This window comes from Pristis pectinata, chromosome 3, assembly GCF_009764475.1.
Source record: "Pristis pectinata isolate sPriPec2 chromosome 3, sPriPec2.1.pri, whole genome shotgun sequence".
NCBI lineage: Eukaryota > Metazoa > Chordata > Chondrichthyes > Rhinopristiformes > Pristidae > Pristis > Pristis pectinata.
Genome location: NC_067407.1, coordinates 2,239,020 through 2,257,230, shown reverse-complemented (window position 1 = coordinate 2,257,230; position 18,211 = coordinate 2,239,020). Strand labels below are relative to the sequence as shown.

At 50.0% G+C, this 18,211-nt stretch overlaps 1 protein-coding gene across 4 annotated transcripts in view; it reads right to left on the bottom strand.

Moving 5' to 3' along the window:
• The window catches only part of LOC127568859 (collagen alpha-1(XXIV) chain), a 274,610-nt gene that overhangs the window by 203,817 nt on the left and 52,582 nt on the right, over positions 1–18,211 (bottom strand). For all 4 annotated transcript variants that reach the window (XR_007956090.1, XM_052013085.1, XM_052013087.1 and 1 more), the window contains exons 3-4: positions 6,654–7,987; positions 70–123 (exon numbers count right to left, since the gene is read on the bottom strand). Coding sequence is in view for 3 of the 4 variants with exons in the window: in XM_052013085.1 (XP_051869045.1) it covers positions 70–123; positions 6,654–7,987 (1,388 nt within the window). In the remaining variant the exon portion in view is untranslated. The remainder of the gene's footprint in view (positions 1–69; positions 124–6,653; positions 7,988–18,211) is intronic.

Here is an 18,211-nt window from a genome sequence, read left to right as displayed (position 1 = left end):
CGAGCAAGGAATTTCATTGCACCCTGGCGTCTATGACAATAAACTCATCTGAATCTCCTTGGCACTCACCTGTGGTCCTCGCCTCCCTGGGGGTCCCGGAGCGCCAGGTAGTCCTGGAGGTCCCTTCCCAAACAAAACAACATTCAATTAGAACTCTCCTCAGTACAATGGTACAACATCACAGCCAACATTCGGATTAAGTCGAATTTCACAGGCCAGAAACAGGAGGCTTCTGCCAGGTGTTCCCCACAAGCCCCCCACCCCTCTCTACCACCCCCATCACCAGCTCCTTCTTCACACTGGCCAACTCTTTCAGTGCAGGTGAAGGGTTCCGACCCGAAACATCAACTGTCCATTTGCTTGACCCTCTGAGTTCCTCAGCATTTGTTTTGTACCACCCTCTTCTCATAGATTCATGGAGTAATACAGCACAGAAACAGGCCCTTCGGCCCAACAAGCACTTGAATCACCAAGGCAGAGAAGGTACGGACCAAGTGCTGGGACATGGGATTAGTGTGGATGGGTATTTGATGGTCAGCATGACGTGGTGGGCTGAAGGGCCTGTCTCTGCACTGTGGGACTCTATATCTCCCGGGTACTGACCTCTTGGGGAAATTGGTTCTCAGTCACCCTCCCAAGGCCTCTCATAGTTTTACAGAACTCGATTAAATCTTCGTGAATCAAAAAGAAAGGCTGATGCTGGAAGTCTGAAACAAACACCAAGTGCTAGAACTTGGCATCTTGCTCTTTCCCCGTTGTGACAAAGGGCCTCAGGTCTAAAACGTTAACCGTTTCTTTCTCCACAGACGCTGCCCGACCTGCTGAGTGTTTGCAGCATTTCTGCTTTCAGATAACACTTCCCTCATTTATGGGTGAACTAAAGACCTGATATTTGTACAGCACCTTACTTATCCTTAAACACCTTACAGCCAATGCATTACTCCTTAAAGTGCCGACACTGTTGAAAACACAGCAGCCAATTTGTGCACAGCAAGATTCCACCAGCAGCAGGAAGGCTGTTACTCTGGCTGGGGGTCTGTGACCAGTGGTGTTCTGCAAGGATGGGTGCTGGGACCTCTGTTGTTTGTGATGTATACCAAGGACTTGAATGAAAATGTAGACGGGTAGATTAGCAAGTTTGAGGATGACAACAAGATTGGTGGAGCTGTGAACAGTGTAAAGGACCATGAAGGAATACAGTGGGGTCCAGGTCCATAGTTCACTGAAAGTGGCTACACGTGGATAAGGTGGTAAAGAAGGTGTACGGCACGCTCGCCTTCATTGGGAGGGGTGTTGAGTACAAGATTAAGGAAGTCATGCTGCAGTTATATAAAACCTTAGTCAGACCGCACTTGGAGTATTGTGTCCATTACAGGAAGGGTGTGGAGGCTTTGGAGAGGGTGCAGAAGGGGTTCACCAGGATACTGCCTGGATTAGAGGGTATTGTCACAAACCAGCAACAAAAGAAACACACTGAGCATGATTCAGTGTTAAAAACTATTTTATTAATCACTACTTATGATAATACGTAAAATAAAAGTAAAAAAAATGTTAGTATGTTAGAATTCAAAAATGTTAAACCTCGAACGTTAACCCCAAAACTAAACTCGTCGTGTGTGTGTGTGACAAAGTCCAAAACTCCCAGTTCCTGAATGGTTCTTAAAGTTCAGTTCCGCAAGCCATAAGGTGAAACATGAGCAAGGGCTTCTTCAACAACCACCGTTGTCTGAAGATAAGATGTAGATGTAGAAAAACATAGAGAGAGTAAATACGAAATCCAAATGTTCCACGATGGAACCCAAACGACACTCCAGTGTTTACTCGGTAGTGACTTCCTCACCCCGAAAAGCATCCGAACCGTGGTCGTCCACACACAAATACCTGTTTCCTTCTACAGGTCAGCAACAAAGTGAACTCCACCGGATTACTTCCAACTTCCATACATGGATTTCAGTGGCAAACACAGTTATTGTTTCTCATCCATCGATAGAGAAAACAAGCAGGCTGGTGTCTCTCTCCCTTCTCTCTCTCTCCTTCTTCTTCTTCTTCTGACTTCTTCAACAACGTCATTACGTCCTTTATCTTCTATTGACGTAAGCACACCCCACACACACATACACACACACTCTCTATCTTAAAGGGACTTTCACTGAGTCCGTAACAGTATCAGCCATAAGGAAAAGTTGGACAAACTTGAGTTGTTCTCCCTAGAGTGTCGGAAGCTGAGGGGAGACCTGATCGAGGCTTTTTAAATTATGAGATAGGGTAGACAGTCGGAATCTGTTCGCCGGGGTAGAAATGTCAAACACCAGAGGACGTGCTTTTAAGGTTAGAGGGGGGAAGTTTAAAGGCGACGTGAGGGACAAATTTTTTTTACACAGAGAGTGGTGGGTGCCTGGAATGGGATACCAGGGGTAGCAGTGGAAGCAGGCAGTTTGGTGGAGTTTAAGAGGCTTTTAGATAGACACAGGAATATGAAGGGAATGGAGGGAGATGGATGATACACAGGAGGAGGACACTTAGAATAAATTGGCATCAAGATCAGCACAACACTGTGGGCCGAATGGCCTGTCCAGTGCTGTACTGTTCGATGTTCTACCACTGGGGTCATCTGTGTGTGTGGTTCGGTTAGCTGTTTGCCCCAGACACCAGACAGCACCCCGACTGATTACTCCTAGCGGTGGGATGGGTTCAGATAGATCTGAACGAGGATGAGTGGGAGATACAGGAAACCGCAGGTGTTGGGGTCTGGAACAACACACAATCAGCTGGAGGAACTCAGTGGGTCGAGCAGCATCTGTGGGGGGAGAGGAACTGTCGACGTTTCAGGTCAAGACCCTGCGTCAGCACTGAGACTGAATGGGATACTGGGTAATGTCTGAAAGGGACAGTCCCTCTGACAGTGCTGTCAGGCTTCCGCACTGCAGTGTCGGCTGACATTTGGTTCCTTAACTTCTCCAGTCGGGTTTGCATCCCGAGTCTTCTGCATCAGGAGTGAGGCTATTCCCACTGAGCTCCCATTAGTACCCCATGTATGGGTGTCAAAGACCTTGGTGACTTGTGGCTACTAAATCCTTAATGATCCCCGTACAAACCTCTGGTCACTGACTGTGCTTCTGACCTCCTGTGTCCCTCCTTACAGTGGGATTTTTACAGAGACAGCTTGACAACAAAACTCAGGACATTTCCATTGAAGTCATGATCAGCACCACAAGTATTGCCCATTCATAGAGTTGGAAAGTCATACAGCACAGATAGGGGGAGAACGTGCAAACTCCACACCGACAGCACCGAAGGTCGGGATCGATCCCAGGTCTCTGGAGCTGTGAGGCAGCAGCTCAACCAACTGCCACTCCCTGGATCCTCTAAACCCTTTTAGCAACAGCCTTGGATTAATAGACATCATCGACCCGCCCTTAGACAAGGGAAGAATCTTTTGTGATACTGTTCAGTCAATCTATTGAGAATCTCGATGAAATCCCTTCTTAGACATTCCTGTTGGTTGGTACGTAAACCTGAAACCTCTGCTCTTCTCCATCCACAGCCACAGGCCACTGAACAATAGCTGCATCTACGGTTACACAGGGAAGGAAGGTACAGTACACAAAACCTTGGGAACATTGCCTCTGTGCGTAGCTCAGTTCACCACACCTTACCAGGACTAGGATGTCATTAAACGAGAGGGGGTGCAAAAGAGATTTATGAGGCTGTTATTTGGACTGGAGAGCTTGGGTGATAAGGAGAGGCTGGGACTGTTTTCCCTGGAGTGAAGGAGGCTGAGGGGTGACCTGATAGAGGTTTATAAAATCATGAGGGGCTGAGATAAGGTGGATGGTCACCGTCTTTTTCCCAGGGTAGCGGAGTCTGAAACTAGAGGGCACCTTTGAGAGGGGAAATTTAAAGTGGACCTGAGGGGCAACTATTTCCACACAGAGGGTGGTGGGTGTGTGGAACGAGCTGTCAGAGGAAGCGGTAGAGGTGGGTACAATTAAGACGTTTAAAATTCATTTGGAAAGGGATGTGGATCGGAAAGGTTTAGAGGGATATGGGCCGAACACTGGCAAATGGGACTAGCTCAGTTAGGCAACTTGTTCAGCATGGACGAGTTGGGCCGAAGGGCCTGTTTCTGTGCTGTCTGACTCTACGACTCTGACTATTTGGGGCACAGATTTACCAGAATGATACTGGATTCCCAGGGTTAGATTACAAGGAGAGATTGCGCAAATTCATACAACTTAGAAGGCAAGAGAGCATCTTCGTTGAGGTTTGCAGAACTTTGAACAGAGTTGACTCGGTGACAACAGGGTGCAAGGATGAAAGAGTGTGGAAGGTGAAAACAAGGGACTGTAAACTAAACCGCAGCCCAGCCACTTCCTTATGTCAAGTCATTCCTTCCACTGCCCAAGGCTCTGGACCTCTCCCTGTAAATATCTCCCCCCCCTCTTTAAGGTGAGAGGGGGTAGGTTCAGGACAGACAAGGGGTACGTTTTATACTCAGAGAGTAGTGGATACCTGGAATGCGTTGCCTGATGGGGTGGTGGAGGCAAATTCAGTGGGGGCTTTTAAGAGGGGCTTGGATGGGCACATGAATAGGAAAATAGAGGGATATGGGCATTCTGAAGGTAGGAGGGAATAGCTATGTCGGCACAACATTGTGGGCTGAAGAGCCTGTTCTGTGTTGTACTATTCTATACTTAATCCTACTTTACTGCTTTAAGACATTCCTTTAAACCTACCCCAAACTTTCACCTGTTCTAATACCTCTTTATGTGGCACAGATCGCCTGATTACCCATCCTTGGGAGCTCCTCAGGACATTTTAGGAAGTTAAAGGCACACGGCTGTCCAGAAACACACCCCATGGCTGGCGATGGCATTCAGGTTACAAGTGAACTCGGCAGTGTGACTGCGCTTTGACTGGGGAGGTTGCGAGTTCAGGACCCACACAGAACATGGGCCCACTCGGCAGTCTGACCTGCCAGCCAAGTACTGTCAGTGGTGCCCCTTCTGGATGGGACCCTACAGTGAGGCCCCGTCACCAAGAGAACCCTCCCTCCCAACACAGGGAGCCTGGACTGTAGGGACAGAAGGAACCAAACGTGGGCTGACACTGCCGGGCAGCACCAAGGCATGGCTGCACCGTCAGAGGGAGAGTCCCTGGGACGAGGTGTTATTCATGATCCTCAGGTCATCCCACAAGCACCAGCATTACAGAGCAATACATTTGTCAAGTTACTGACCAGTGATCCAGGACACATCAAATGTAAACTGTAATAAATAGAGAAGTTAAATTCAAGCAACTCATATAAACCTTAACTATTAGTCATGGTGACCATGGGGTGCCTTGGCTTTTATTAAAGACCCACCGTGGTCACTAAGTTCCGAGGAAAATGTTTACTTGTCTGAACTATATGCCCACAAGGCACAGCGTGGTGGATGCTTCTTAACCCTCTGAAATGGCTGCTCAAAAGGTCCGGCACAGTGGCACAGCAGTTAGAGCGGCTGCCTCACAACTCCAAAGACCCAGGTTCAATCCCAACCTCTGGCACTGTCCGTGTGGAGTTTGCACATTCTGCCTGTGACCACGTGGGTTTCCCCCGGGTGCTCCAGTTTCCTCCCACATCCCAAAGACGTGCGGGGTCGGTGGGTTAATTAGCCGCTGTAAATTGTCCCCAGTGTGTGGGTGAGGGGTAGAATCTGGGGGAGTTAGTGGGAATATGGGGAGAATATAATTCAATCAGTGTTGAATTGGTGTCAATGGTGGCACAGACTCAATGGGCCGAAGGGCCCGTTTTCCCTGCTCTGTGACTCTGTGACAAATACCAGCGTCACACCCAACAAGTGATCGTGTGAAGGGAATGAATTGGGGGAAACGACCTGTTGAGGCTCCCTCTGCAGCGTTACTGACTGCACAGACGCCATGAACTAAATGGCTCCTCTGTGCCACAACCAATTCTATGATCCTTTCGGTGACACAACCACAGCCAAGACACATTTAACTTGGCTGCTGCCACAGGCTGAGTTTCAGTAACCTCAGAGGCAAAACAGTATACTATAAATCAATAACATATGTTAAGGCAGTTAAACCTTGGAGAGTTATTCGCCAAAGAAATGAACTAAGCTCTTTGTAGATGTGCAGAACCAATAAAATATAATATACTGGAACTTATATTGCCATTTCTATTAAGATTAGCCCAACATTCAGAGTATCTTTGAACATCTGAACATTTGTCACAGTTGGGATATTTCAGGTTTAAGCATCGATTTCCATCCTGTGACGGAATCTAAAAGCAACAGCGTCAGCCTTTTAAAGATACGAGCAGAGACACCAACACACATGTTTGGGATGTGGGAGGGAACCGGAGCATCCGGGGGAAACCCACGCGGTCACAGGGAGAACGTGCAAACTCCACACAGACAGCACCGGAGGTCGGGATCGAACCCGGGTCTCTGGAGCTGTGAGGCAGCAGCTGTACCAATTGTGCCTCTGTGCTGCCCACATCCATTCATGGTGCTCCACCTGTGGCCTAACTAAAGTTTTGCACAGTCCTTGCCTGGCCCCCTTGCTCCCTCAGCCAATAAAAGCCAAGTGTCCTGTCTGCCTCTTCACTCACAGATTGGCCATCACTGCTTTGAATCCAACAGAGTACTTACAGGTAGTCCTGGCTCCCCCTTGGGCCCTGGCAAGCCTTGGTAATTCAAATAGTCCAGGAAGTCTTCATAATCATAGTCATAGTTGTCAATCTCAATGTCATCCATGCTTTCGACAGAGTCTAAAGGCAGAGCAGAGGGAACATCCTGATCCCATAAACTGCCCTGATCTTGTGATGAGGGCTCCTCTGTTGCCCTGTACAAGGTTGCATTGATCATCTGTATTTGCTGTGAAGTTTGTGCCGCCTCCTCAGAAGGACTGGCATCTTCCTGGCTCTCTGCCACCTCACCAGCCTCCAGGATTGAGAGTAAAAGCTCTTGAATGTCAGAGGTGGTCTTGTCACCTACGGCTTGATCTTCAGCACTGGGTGATAATTGGGATTTCCTGGTGGTGGGCTCAATGGTGGAGTTGGTGGTGGTCAGGACAGTGGCAGGGTCAACCTGGGTGCCCAGAGGTTGGTGTAATCTCGAGGTCCCATTGAAGTGCTGAGCTGGTGATGTCGCAGTGGGAGGTGATGTAGATGAAGTCTTCGACATTGACAAACTGGAGTCCGTTCTATTTAACGACATATTCCTGGGTGGAACCTCTTGGGGACTCCCCGCTGTTGATGTCAGACATGGAGATGTTTGTGTCTCTTCCCTCGGTGTAGAACTTGTGGTCCAGGAGCTCAAGGTGGCCGCTTCAGCCAGCGCGGTGGTGGGCAAGGGTGTGGGCGATCGGTAGGTATCAGCGTGCCGGCACTGCTTCTTCACGTAGTTGCAATAGTTCATGGAGGCTTGTGCGTTTGGGTAAACGTCCAGCTGGCAAATGGTGCCTTCGAAAGGGACCGACTTCAAGCTCATCCTTCCCAAAGTTAGCTTGCTGTTGGGAGAAAATTCTGGGAGCTTGATGGGTAATTCCTTGCGGATGAATTTTGCACCACAGTCAGAATAAAAGGAGGCAGTTTTCCCATTGATGTGAATCGCGAACGTGTGCCACTGTCCATTGTGAGCATTATATTCAAAATATACAGAGGGTTTCTCAGCAACATACACAACTAATTTTCTGGGTAAAATCTGTACTCCAAACTGGAGTCTGTTTTTATTTTTAATGCTAAAAAGAAAGGCATTATTGACTCTGTGGGAGCGGAGACCCACAATGATGGTGAAATCATCTCCAATGTCCCGGGGCATGGCGTTTGATGTCGGAGCCTCAATGTGTGCGTCGCCTGACAGGATAATGCCCGTCTCTGCAGCCGTGACCCCTGGAGGTAACGAGACTGATGCCCATGGTTGTTGAGGAGCTGTCAGCAACGCCCTGGTATCTGTGAGACCAAGATTCTGGAGAATGTCTACACCTAGAGTTGAGACAAAAAAGTCACGCGTCAATTCGTTTTGTGGGTCTGCAACACAAAAACAGGCCATCACGTGACAAATCTGAGTCACTTCACACTGAGGAACTTCTCACAGAGGGAGGGGAATCTGTAGGATTCTCTGCCCCAGAGGGTGTGGAGACTGGATCACGGGGGCAGGGGGGCAGGTGAGCAGGGTCACAGTGAATGATGGAGACACCTGAGACTGCAGACGCTGGAAACTGAAGCAACAAACAATCTGCTGGAGGAACAGCGGGTCGAGCAGCATCTGTGGGAGGGAAAGGAATCGTCGACGAATGGTGGGATAGGCTTGAGGGGCTGAGTGGCCTACTCCTGCTCCTACTTCCTCATGTCTGGCCCAACTCTACCAATATTTACAGCCCACAGAAGATCCCTCCTCCCTCTATGAGGCTTGTGTTGACAGCTGAACCATCCCTTTCTGCACCCAAATTGATTCTCTGATATATCATCTCACAATCCCGCGATATCCTGTTATCCCTCCCCCACTGCAGACTCTGGAATCTGGAGCAACACACACAAAATGCTGGAGGAACTCAGCAGGTCGGGCGGCATCCATGGAGGGAAATAAACTGTCGACGTTTCAGGCCGAGACCCTTCATCAGGACTGGAAGGGAAGAGGGCAGAAGCCAGAATAAGGTGAGGGGAGGGGGAGGAGCACACGCAGGCAGGTGACGGGTGAGTCCAGGTGAGGGGGGAAGGTGGGTGGGGGGGGGGGGGGGAGCAGAGGCTGGCGGGTGACGGGTGAGTCCAGGTGAGGGGGGAAGGTGGGTGGGTGGGGGAGGGGGAGGAGCACACGCAGGCAGGTGACGGGTGAGTCCGGGTGAGGGGGGAAGGTGGGTGGGGGGGGGGGGGAGGAGCAGAGGCTGGCAGGTGACGGGTGAGTCCAGGTGAGGGGGGAAGGTGGGTGGGGGGGGGGGGAGGAGCAGAGGCTGGCAGGTGACGGGTGAGTCCAGGTGAGGGGGGAAGGTGGGTGGGTGGGGGGAGGGGGAGGAGCACACGCAGGCAGGTGACGGGTGAGTCCGGGTGAGGGGGGAAGGTGGGTGGGTGGGGGGAGGGGGAGGAGCACACGCAGGCAGGTGACGGGTGAGTCCGGGTGAGGGGGGAAGGTGGGTGGGTGGGGGGAGGGGGAGGAGCACACGCAGGCAGGTGACGGGTGAGTCCGGGTGAGGGGGGAAGGTGGGTGGGTGGGGGGAGGGGGAGGGGGAGACTGGCGGGTGACAGGTGAGTCCGGGTGAGGGGGGAAGGTGGGTGGGTGGGGGGGGGGGAGGAGCAGAGGCCGGCGGGTGACGGGTGAGTCCGGGTGAGGGGGGAAGGTGGGTGGGTGGGGGGAGGGGGAGGAGCAGAGGCTGGCGGGTGACGGGTGAGTCCGGGTGAGGGGGGAAGGTGGGTGGGTGGGGGGAGGGGGAGGAGCAGAGGCTGGCGGGTGACGGGTGAGTCCGGGTGAGGGGGGAAGGTGGGTGGGTGGGGGGAGGGGAGATGGGAGACGCTGAGAGGTGATGGGCAGAAGAGGCAAAGGGCTGAAGAAGGAGGAATCCGGTGGGAAGGGGCAGTGGACCCTGGAATAAAGGAAGGAGGTGGGGAAGGGATGGGCAGGACATGAGGGTGGGGGATGGGGAAAGACGAGGGGGAGGGGCCACCGGAACGAGGGAAGACAGAGGGGAAATAAAGTGGCCCACTGCCCTCTCCTACCGACTCCCTTCATCTGCATCACCTCCCAGCCTCTCACATCACTCCCACCCCACCCCCCCCACCTACCTTCCCCCCTTCTCACCTGGACTCACCTATCCCCTGCCAGCCTCTGCTTCACCCCCTCCCCCGACATTCCAGCTTCTCCCCTCTTCCCTTCCAGTCCCGATGAAGGGTCTCGGCCCGAAACGTCGACTGTTTACATCCCTCCACAGATGCTGCCTGACCCGCTGAGCTCCTCCAGCACTTTGTGTGTGTTGTCCCACTATAAATTCTCCGGTTTCCCCAATAGACAACACCGATCTGCCTGTATGTCGTTCTGTTCCTAGAGAAACAAAAAGCATTATATAACCTAAATTATAAAAATTAAATGTTGTGGATAGTGTACAGGATTATCGAAGGTTGCAGTGGGACATTGATAGGATGCAGAGCTGGGCTGAGGAGTGGCAGATGGGGTTCAATCCGGACAAGTGTGAGGTGGTACACTTTGGAAGGACAAACTCCAAGGCAGAGTACAAAGTTAATGGCAGGATTCCAGGGAGTGTAGAGGAGCAGAGGGATCTGGGGGTCCATATCCACAGATCCCTGAAATTTGCCTCACAGGTGGGATAGGGTAGTTAAGAAAGCTTATGGGATGTTAGCTTTCATAAATTGAGGGATCGAGTTTAAGAGCCACGAGGTAATGATGCAGCTCTACAAAACTCTGGTTAGACCACACTTGGAGCACTGTGTCCAGTTCTGGTCGCCTCATTATAGGAAGGATGTGGAAGCGTTGGAGAGGGTGCAGAGGGGATTAACCAGGATGCTGCCTGGTTTAGAGAGTATGCATTATGAGGAGAGACTAAGGGAGCTCGGGCTTTCTTCTTTGGAGAGAAGGAGGATCAGGGGAGACATGATAGAGGTGTGCAAAATACTAAGAGGAATAGATAGAGTAGACAGCCAGCGCCTCTTTCCCAGGGCTCCAATGTGCTATACAAGAGGGCATGGCTTTAAAGTAATGGGTGGGAAGTTCAAGGGAGATATCAGAGGGAGGTTTTTCACCCAGAGAGTGGTTGGGGCATGGAATGTGCTGCCTGGGGTGGTGGTGGAGGCAGATACATTGGTTAAGTTCAAGAGATTACTAGATAAGCATATGGAGGAATTTAAAATAGGGGGATATGTGGAAGGAAGGGGTTAGATAGTCTTAGGTGTGGTTTAAAGGTCAGCACAACATGGTGGGCCGAAGGGCCTGTATTGTGCTGTATTGTTCCAGGTAAGTGAACTCACATCCAACCACAATAACTGGGAATAGCCAGCCTCAGTAATTCGAACAACCACCTGGTTCACTCAGGCTTTTAGAGTCACACAGCATGGAAACAGACCCTTCGGCCCAACTCATCCGTGCTGACCAAATACCCACCTGAGAAAGCCCCATTTGCCTGCATTTGGCCCATATCCTTCTAAACCTTTCCTATCCATGTACCTACCTAACTGCCTTTTAAATGTTGTTAATGTACCTGCCTCACCCACTTCCTCTGGCAGCTCGTTCTATGTATGGATCACCACCTGGGTGAAAAAGTTGTCCCTCAGGTTCCTATTAAATTTCTCCCCTCTCACCTTAAACCTGTGCCTTCTAGTTTTAGACTCCCCAACCCTGGGAAAAAGACTGTGCTCATTCACCTATCAATGCCCCTCATGATTTTATGCACCTCTATAAGATCACCCCTCAGTCTCCTATGCGCCAATGAATAAATCCTAGCCTGTCCATCCTCTCTCTACAACTCAGCCCCTCGAGTCCTGGCAACATTCTCATAAATCTCCTCTGCACACTTTCCAGTTTAATAACGTCCTTCCTATAGCAGGGTGACCAAACTGAACACAATCCTCCAAGTGTGGCCTCACCAACATCTTGTGGAACTGCAACATAACATCCCAACTTCTGTACTCAATGTCCTTGTGCATGTGACAATAAACTTGACGTGAAGGCCAGTGTGCCAAACACCCTCTTAAGTACCCTGTCTACCTATGACGCCACTTTCAGAGAACTCTTTAGGAGACAGAAGTCAGCTGTCCCGTGTGATTCTAGACCCTGACCAATGTGGCTGATTCAACCCCCTGTCACACAGGAACAGGCCAATTCTACACCTCGGGCCTGCTCCAGCATTCCCAGATCACAACTTCTCTGGGATTCACTCATCCGCCCACTCGGACTGGCTAAATTACCCCAAATACCCAGCCAAAACCATTGATTAACTGCGCAAGCAAAGAGTTCCACTCTTCTCATAAGGAAGTGTCTCCTCACCGCCCCCCTCACCCCCTGAATAGTCCAGTTCATTCATTACATTTGTTTAGCATCTGGCCTCTCTTAAACTATGCAAGTACGGGTGATTCTACACGTGGAACTGCACAGCTTGTGTGTACAAAGTGTAAGTGGGATTAATTGGAGAGCTCCTCCAAAGAGCTGGCACAGCTGGGCTGGGCTGTAGGTCCCCTCACCCAGCCTTGTGCTGGGACAATGTGCATCTGAGGGGTACGAGACTGTGGAAGTTCCACCTTCCCCAGGCCCTGGGATTGGAGGGAGGTTGGAGTGGTTCTCAGCTCCACAGTCTCCGCACCAGGACTCTGCACATTCATGTGCCTGTCCAAGAACCTCTTAAAAGCCACCCCTCTCCAGGCACCCACCGCGCTCTGTGTAAAAAATTTGCCCCACACATCTCCTTTGAACTTATCCCTTTTCACCTCAAATGCATGCCCTCTGGTATTAGACATTTCAACTCTGGGAAAAAGATACTGGCTGTCTACTCTATCTATGCCTCTCATAATCTTATAAACCTCTCTCACGTCTCCCCTCAGCCTCCACTGCTGTAGAAACACAACCCAGGTTTGTCCAACCTCTCCTTATAGCCCATGCATCCTGGCAAACCTCTTCTGCACCGTCTCTAAGCCTCCACATGCTTCCTGTAATGGGGCAACCAGAACTGAATGCAATACTCCAGATACGGCCTAACCAGAGTTTGAAAAAGCTGCAACATAACTTCCTGACTCTTGAACTCAATACCTCGACTAATAAAGGCAGCATGCCATACCCTTCTTTACTGCCCTATCAACCTGTACAGCCACTTTCAGGGAGCTATGGGCTTGGACCCCAATATCCCTCTGTACATCAACAGTGTACTGTCCCTTTAGATTTGATCTCCCAAAGTGGAACACCTCATACTTGGCCGAATTAAACTCCATTTGCCATTTCTCTGCCCACATCTGCAACTCATCTATATCCCACTGTATCCTTTGGTAATCTTCTACACTGTCCACAACACCACCAATCTTTGTATTGTCTGCGAAGTTACTAACCCACCCATCCAACACCATCTATAAATTTGCCAATAACACCACTGTTGTTGGCAGAATCTCAGATGGCGATGAGGAGGCGTACAATAGTGAGATAGATCGGCTGGTTGAGTGGTGTCGCAACAACAACCTCGCACTCAACGTCACCAAGACCAAGGAATTGATTGTGGACTTCAGGAAGGGGAAGTCGGGAGAACACACACCAGTCCTCATTGAGGGGTCAGCAGTGGAAAGGGTGAGCAGCTTCAAGTTCCTGGGCGTCAACATCTCAGAGGTTCTATTTTGGGCCCAACGCATTGATGCAATTACAAGGAAGGCAGTGTGCCAGTGGCTCTACATTAGGAGTTTGAGGAGATTTGGTGTGTCACCAAAGACTCTTGTAAATTTCTACAGATGTACGCTGGAGAGCGTTCTGACTGGTTGCATCACCGCCTGGTATGGAGACTCCAATGTGCAGGATTGCAAGAGGGTTGTAGACTCAGCCAGCTCCATCACGGGAACAACCCTCCCCACCACCGAGGACATCCTCAAGAAGCGGTGACTCAAGAAGGTGGCATCCATCATGAAGGACCCTCACCACCTGGGACATGCCCTCTTCTCGTTACTACCATCAGGGAGGAGGTACAGGAGCCTGAAGACCCACACTCAACGATTCAGGAACAACTTCTTCCCCTCCACCATCAGATTTCTGAACGGTCCATGAACCCAACCTCGTTATTCCTCTTTTGCACTATTGATTTACTTTGTAACATGGTAATTTTTATGTCGTTATGTCTTGCACTGTACTGTTGCTGCAGAACAACACACTTCACAACATAATGTCAGTGATAATAAACCTGATTCTGATTCTGATTCCAAGGTTTCATCCAACCAGCAACACGGACCGGTGCTGTCTGCAGCCAGTGTCTGATTTACCTGTGCAACACCACAACACGTATCAAGGTCCCTCACTAACAAGCATAGATAAATCCTTTAACATTCTTGGAATAACAAGGCATTATTCCCGACTGAAATACGAGCCCTGTCCAAACTGAGCCCCTTCCCTAAAAGTTAAACTTTGAATCATCATACATTCCATCATTACACAGATTTTACGTTCGACACCATTCGCTGAAGGATTGGCAGTCACACCAACCTATACATTTTGATTATCTCAGGCAAATCAATAATAATTTGTAAAATAATCAAATACATGATACAAGAAAGAAGGCGACTCACCCATCGAACCTGTGCCAGCTCTGTTGTAGATACAGTCATACAGAGATACAGCACGGAAACAGGCCCTTCGGCCCATCGAGTCCGTGCCAACCATCACCCACCCATTTACACCAACCCTACACTGATCCCATTTTATTCTCCCCACATTCCCATCAACTCCCCCCAGGTTCTACCCCTCACCCACACTCTGGGGACAATTTACAGCAGCCAATTAACCCACCACCCCGCACATTTTTGAGAGGAAACCAGAGCACCCAGGGGAAACCCACGCAGTCACAGGGAGAACATGCAAACTCCACACAGACAGTGCAGGAGGTCAGGATCGAACCTGGGTCTCTGGAGCTGTGAGGAAGCGGCACTAACCAATGCACCAGCATAAGTGGCTTCACTTTGTGCTAACACACAAAATGCTGGAGGAACTCAGTGGGTCAGGCAGCATCTGGATGCTGGCCAAGTCACTGAGTTCCTCAGAATCAGAATCAGGTTTATTATCACTGACATTATGTTGTGAAGTTTGTTGTTTTGTGGCAGCAGTGCAGTGCAAGACATAAAGGCATAAAAATTACTAAAAGTTACAAAAATAAATAAATAGTGCAAAAGAAGAATAACGAGGGAGTGTTCATGGGTTCACGGACCGTTCAGAAATCTGTTGGCGGAGGGGAAGAAGCTGTTCCTGAAACACTGAGTGTGGGTCTTCAGGCTCCTGTACCTCCTCCCTAATGGTAGTAACGAGAAGAGGGCGTGTCCCGGGTGGTGAGGGTCCTTAGTGATGGATGCTGCCTCCTTGAGGAACCGCCTCTTGGAGGTGTCCTCGATGGTGGGGAGGGTTGTGCCCATGATGGAGCTGGCTGAGTCTACAACCCTCTGCAGCCTCTTTTGATTCTGCACATGGGAGCCTCCGTACCAGGCAGCAATGCGACCAGTTAGAACGCTCTCCACTGTACATCTGTAGAAATTTGTAAGAGTCTTTGGTGAAATACCAAATCTCCTCAAACTCTTAATGAAGTAGAGCTGCTGGCATGCCTTCTTCATGATTGCATCAGTGTGTTGGGTCCAGGACAGATCCTCCGAGATGTTGACGCTTAGGAGCTTGAAGCTGCTCACCCTTTCCACCACTGACCCCTCAGTGGGGACTGGTGTGTGTTCTCCCAACTTCCCCTTTCTGAAATCCACAATTAATTCCTTGGTCTTGCTGACATTGAGTGTGAGGTTGTTGTTGTGACACCACTCAACCAGCTGATCTCTCTCACTCCTGTCCACCTCCTCGTCACCATCTGAGATTCTGCCAACAGTGGCGTCATCGGCAAATTTATAGATGGTGTTTGAGCTGTGCCTAGCCACACAGTCATGAGTGTAGAGAGAGTAGAGCAGTGGGCTAAGCACGCATCCTTGAGGTGCACCTGTGTTGATTGTCAGTGAGGAGGTGTTACTACCGATCCACAGTGACTGTGGTTTTTCGATAAGGAAGTCGAGGATCCAGTTGCAGAGGGAGGTACAGAGGCCCAGGTTTTGAAGCTTGATGATTAGTACTGAGAGGATGTTGGTGTTGAACGCTGAGCTGTAATCGATAAACAGCAGCTTGACGTATGTTTTGCTGTTGCTTGGTTGCTGAGTGGAGAGCCAGTGAGATTGCGTCCACTGTAGACCTGTTGTGGCGGTAGGCAAATTGCAGCGGGTCTAGGTCCTTGCTCAGGCAGGAGTTAATTCTAGCCATAACCAACCTCTCAAAGCACTTCATCACAGTAGATGAGTGCTACTGGGCAATGGTCGTTGAGGCAGCTCACCCTTCTTGTGTGTTGCTCCAGATTTCCAGTATCTGTACTCTTTCTCGTGTCTTGTTTTGTGCTAAACAGCTCAGGAAGGTATGACTGGGAGCAGTGGCCTGATTCATCAAGGCATCAATGAGCATGGTACGATGTTTACTGTAAGATCAGCCATTCGCTTTGAGCATCTGCTAATCAACAAGTCTCTGAAAAGTTTGCTCTGTTCTCAACTCCACGGTTTAACATTATTTTCAGTTGCTGCTTGATTGGGAGGGATTGGGGATATTAACTGCATGGCCAAGATCTCCAAGGTCACCAAGCTCTCTTTGCCCGGGGGTATTCTGCGGAATGCTGATGGCAACAGCCTCCTTTTATATAGCACCCTTAACATCACAAAATGTTCCAAGGCACTGCGCCAGAATATTAGCCAAGAAAATCAGGTATCAGACCACACTAACACTGACACAAGGAAATTCGGCCCCTGCAGCCTGCTCCACCGCACAACACGATTGTGGCTGACCATCCACATTCAGTCCCCTGATTCAGCTTCCTTCCCATGTCCTTCCACCCTTCTCACCCTCAGAAGGACTTCCAGCTCCTCCTTGAATATATTTAATGGTTTGGCCTCAGATGCTTCCTGTGGGAGTTCCACAGGTTCATCACTGTCTCAGGGGTAAAAACTTCTCACAAGAACTCAAGGAAACAAGGAGCAGGAGGAAGCCACTCGGCCCCTCAGTCCTGTCCCACCATTGAATGTAACCACGGCTGATCTGCCTCAGGTCTCATCTCCTCTTCTGTGCCAGTTCCCCATTGCCCTCAATTCCTCAATCTTTCAAATATTTATCTATCTCCACCTTAACTATATCCAATGATCCGGCCTCTGCCACCCTCGGGGGCAGAGAATCCCAGAGATTCACCCCCTCTTGAGAGAAGAACTTTCCCCACACCCCAGTTTTAAATGACCAGCCCTTTATTTTGTAGCTCTGTCACCTTGTTTGTGTTGGTGGAAACACCTCAACGTCCACCCTGTCAACTCCCAGGCAGCAATGTGACCAGTCAGGATGCTCTCCCTTGTAAATCCGCAGAAATTTGCGTCTTTGGTGACATACCAAATCTCCTCAAACTCCTAATGAATTAGAGCCACTGGCGTGCCTTCTTCGTGATTGCATCAATGTCAGGATCTTATATGTTTGAATAAGATCACCTTTCATTCTTCTAAACTCCAAAGGATACAAACCCAACTTGTTCGGCCACTCCTGACAGGACAATCCTCTCATCCCAGGAATTAGCCTGGTGAATCTGTGTGGACTGTCCCCAATGTTATTGGAATTGGAATTGGTTTATTACTGTCACTTGTACCAAGATACCGTGAAAAACTTGTCTTGCATACAGTTCGTTCAGATCAATTCATTACACAGTGCATTGAGGTAGAACAAGGGAAAACAATAACAGAATGCAGAGTAAAGTGTCACAGCTACAGACACTTTACTGTATCTTTTTTTAGATAACGGGGCCAAAACTGTGCGCAGTATTCCAGGTGTGGTCTCACCAATACCGTGCACAGCTGTAATAAAACCTCCCAGTTCCTGAACTCCAACTGCTTCACAAGAAAGGCCAATCTGCCATTTGCATTCTTAGTTACTCATTGGACCTGCCTGCTAACTTTCTGCTTTTCATAGCTCAGCCCTTCTCCTTAGACTGTGACCCTCGACATCCCTCCGGAATGGGAATGGCCTTCTACATCTTCCAGAGGAGCATGAGGAAAGGAAGAGGAGATGGAAAGGGTGCTGGGAGAGTCCAGAGTTTAAGGCCAGGCAGCTGACGGCACGGTCATTGAGGTACAGCACAGAAGCAGGCCCTTCGGCCCACTGAGTCCGTTCCACCCATTTACCCCAACCCTACACTGATCCCATTTCATTCTCCCCACATTCCCATCAACTACCCCTAGATTCTACCCCTCACCCACGCACTGGGGATAATTTACAGCGGTCAATTAACCCACTGACCCGCACGTCTCTGGGATGTGGGAGGAAACTGGAGCACCCGGGGGAAACCCACGCGGTCACAGGGAGAACATGCAAACTCCGCACAGACGGCGCGGGAGGTCAGGATCGAACCCGGGTCTCTGGAGCCGTGTGGCAGCGGGGAGAGATTTAACAGGAATCTGAGGGGCAACTTCTTCACCCAGAGTGTG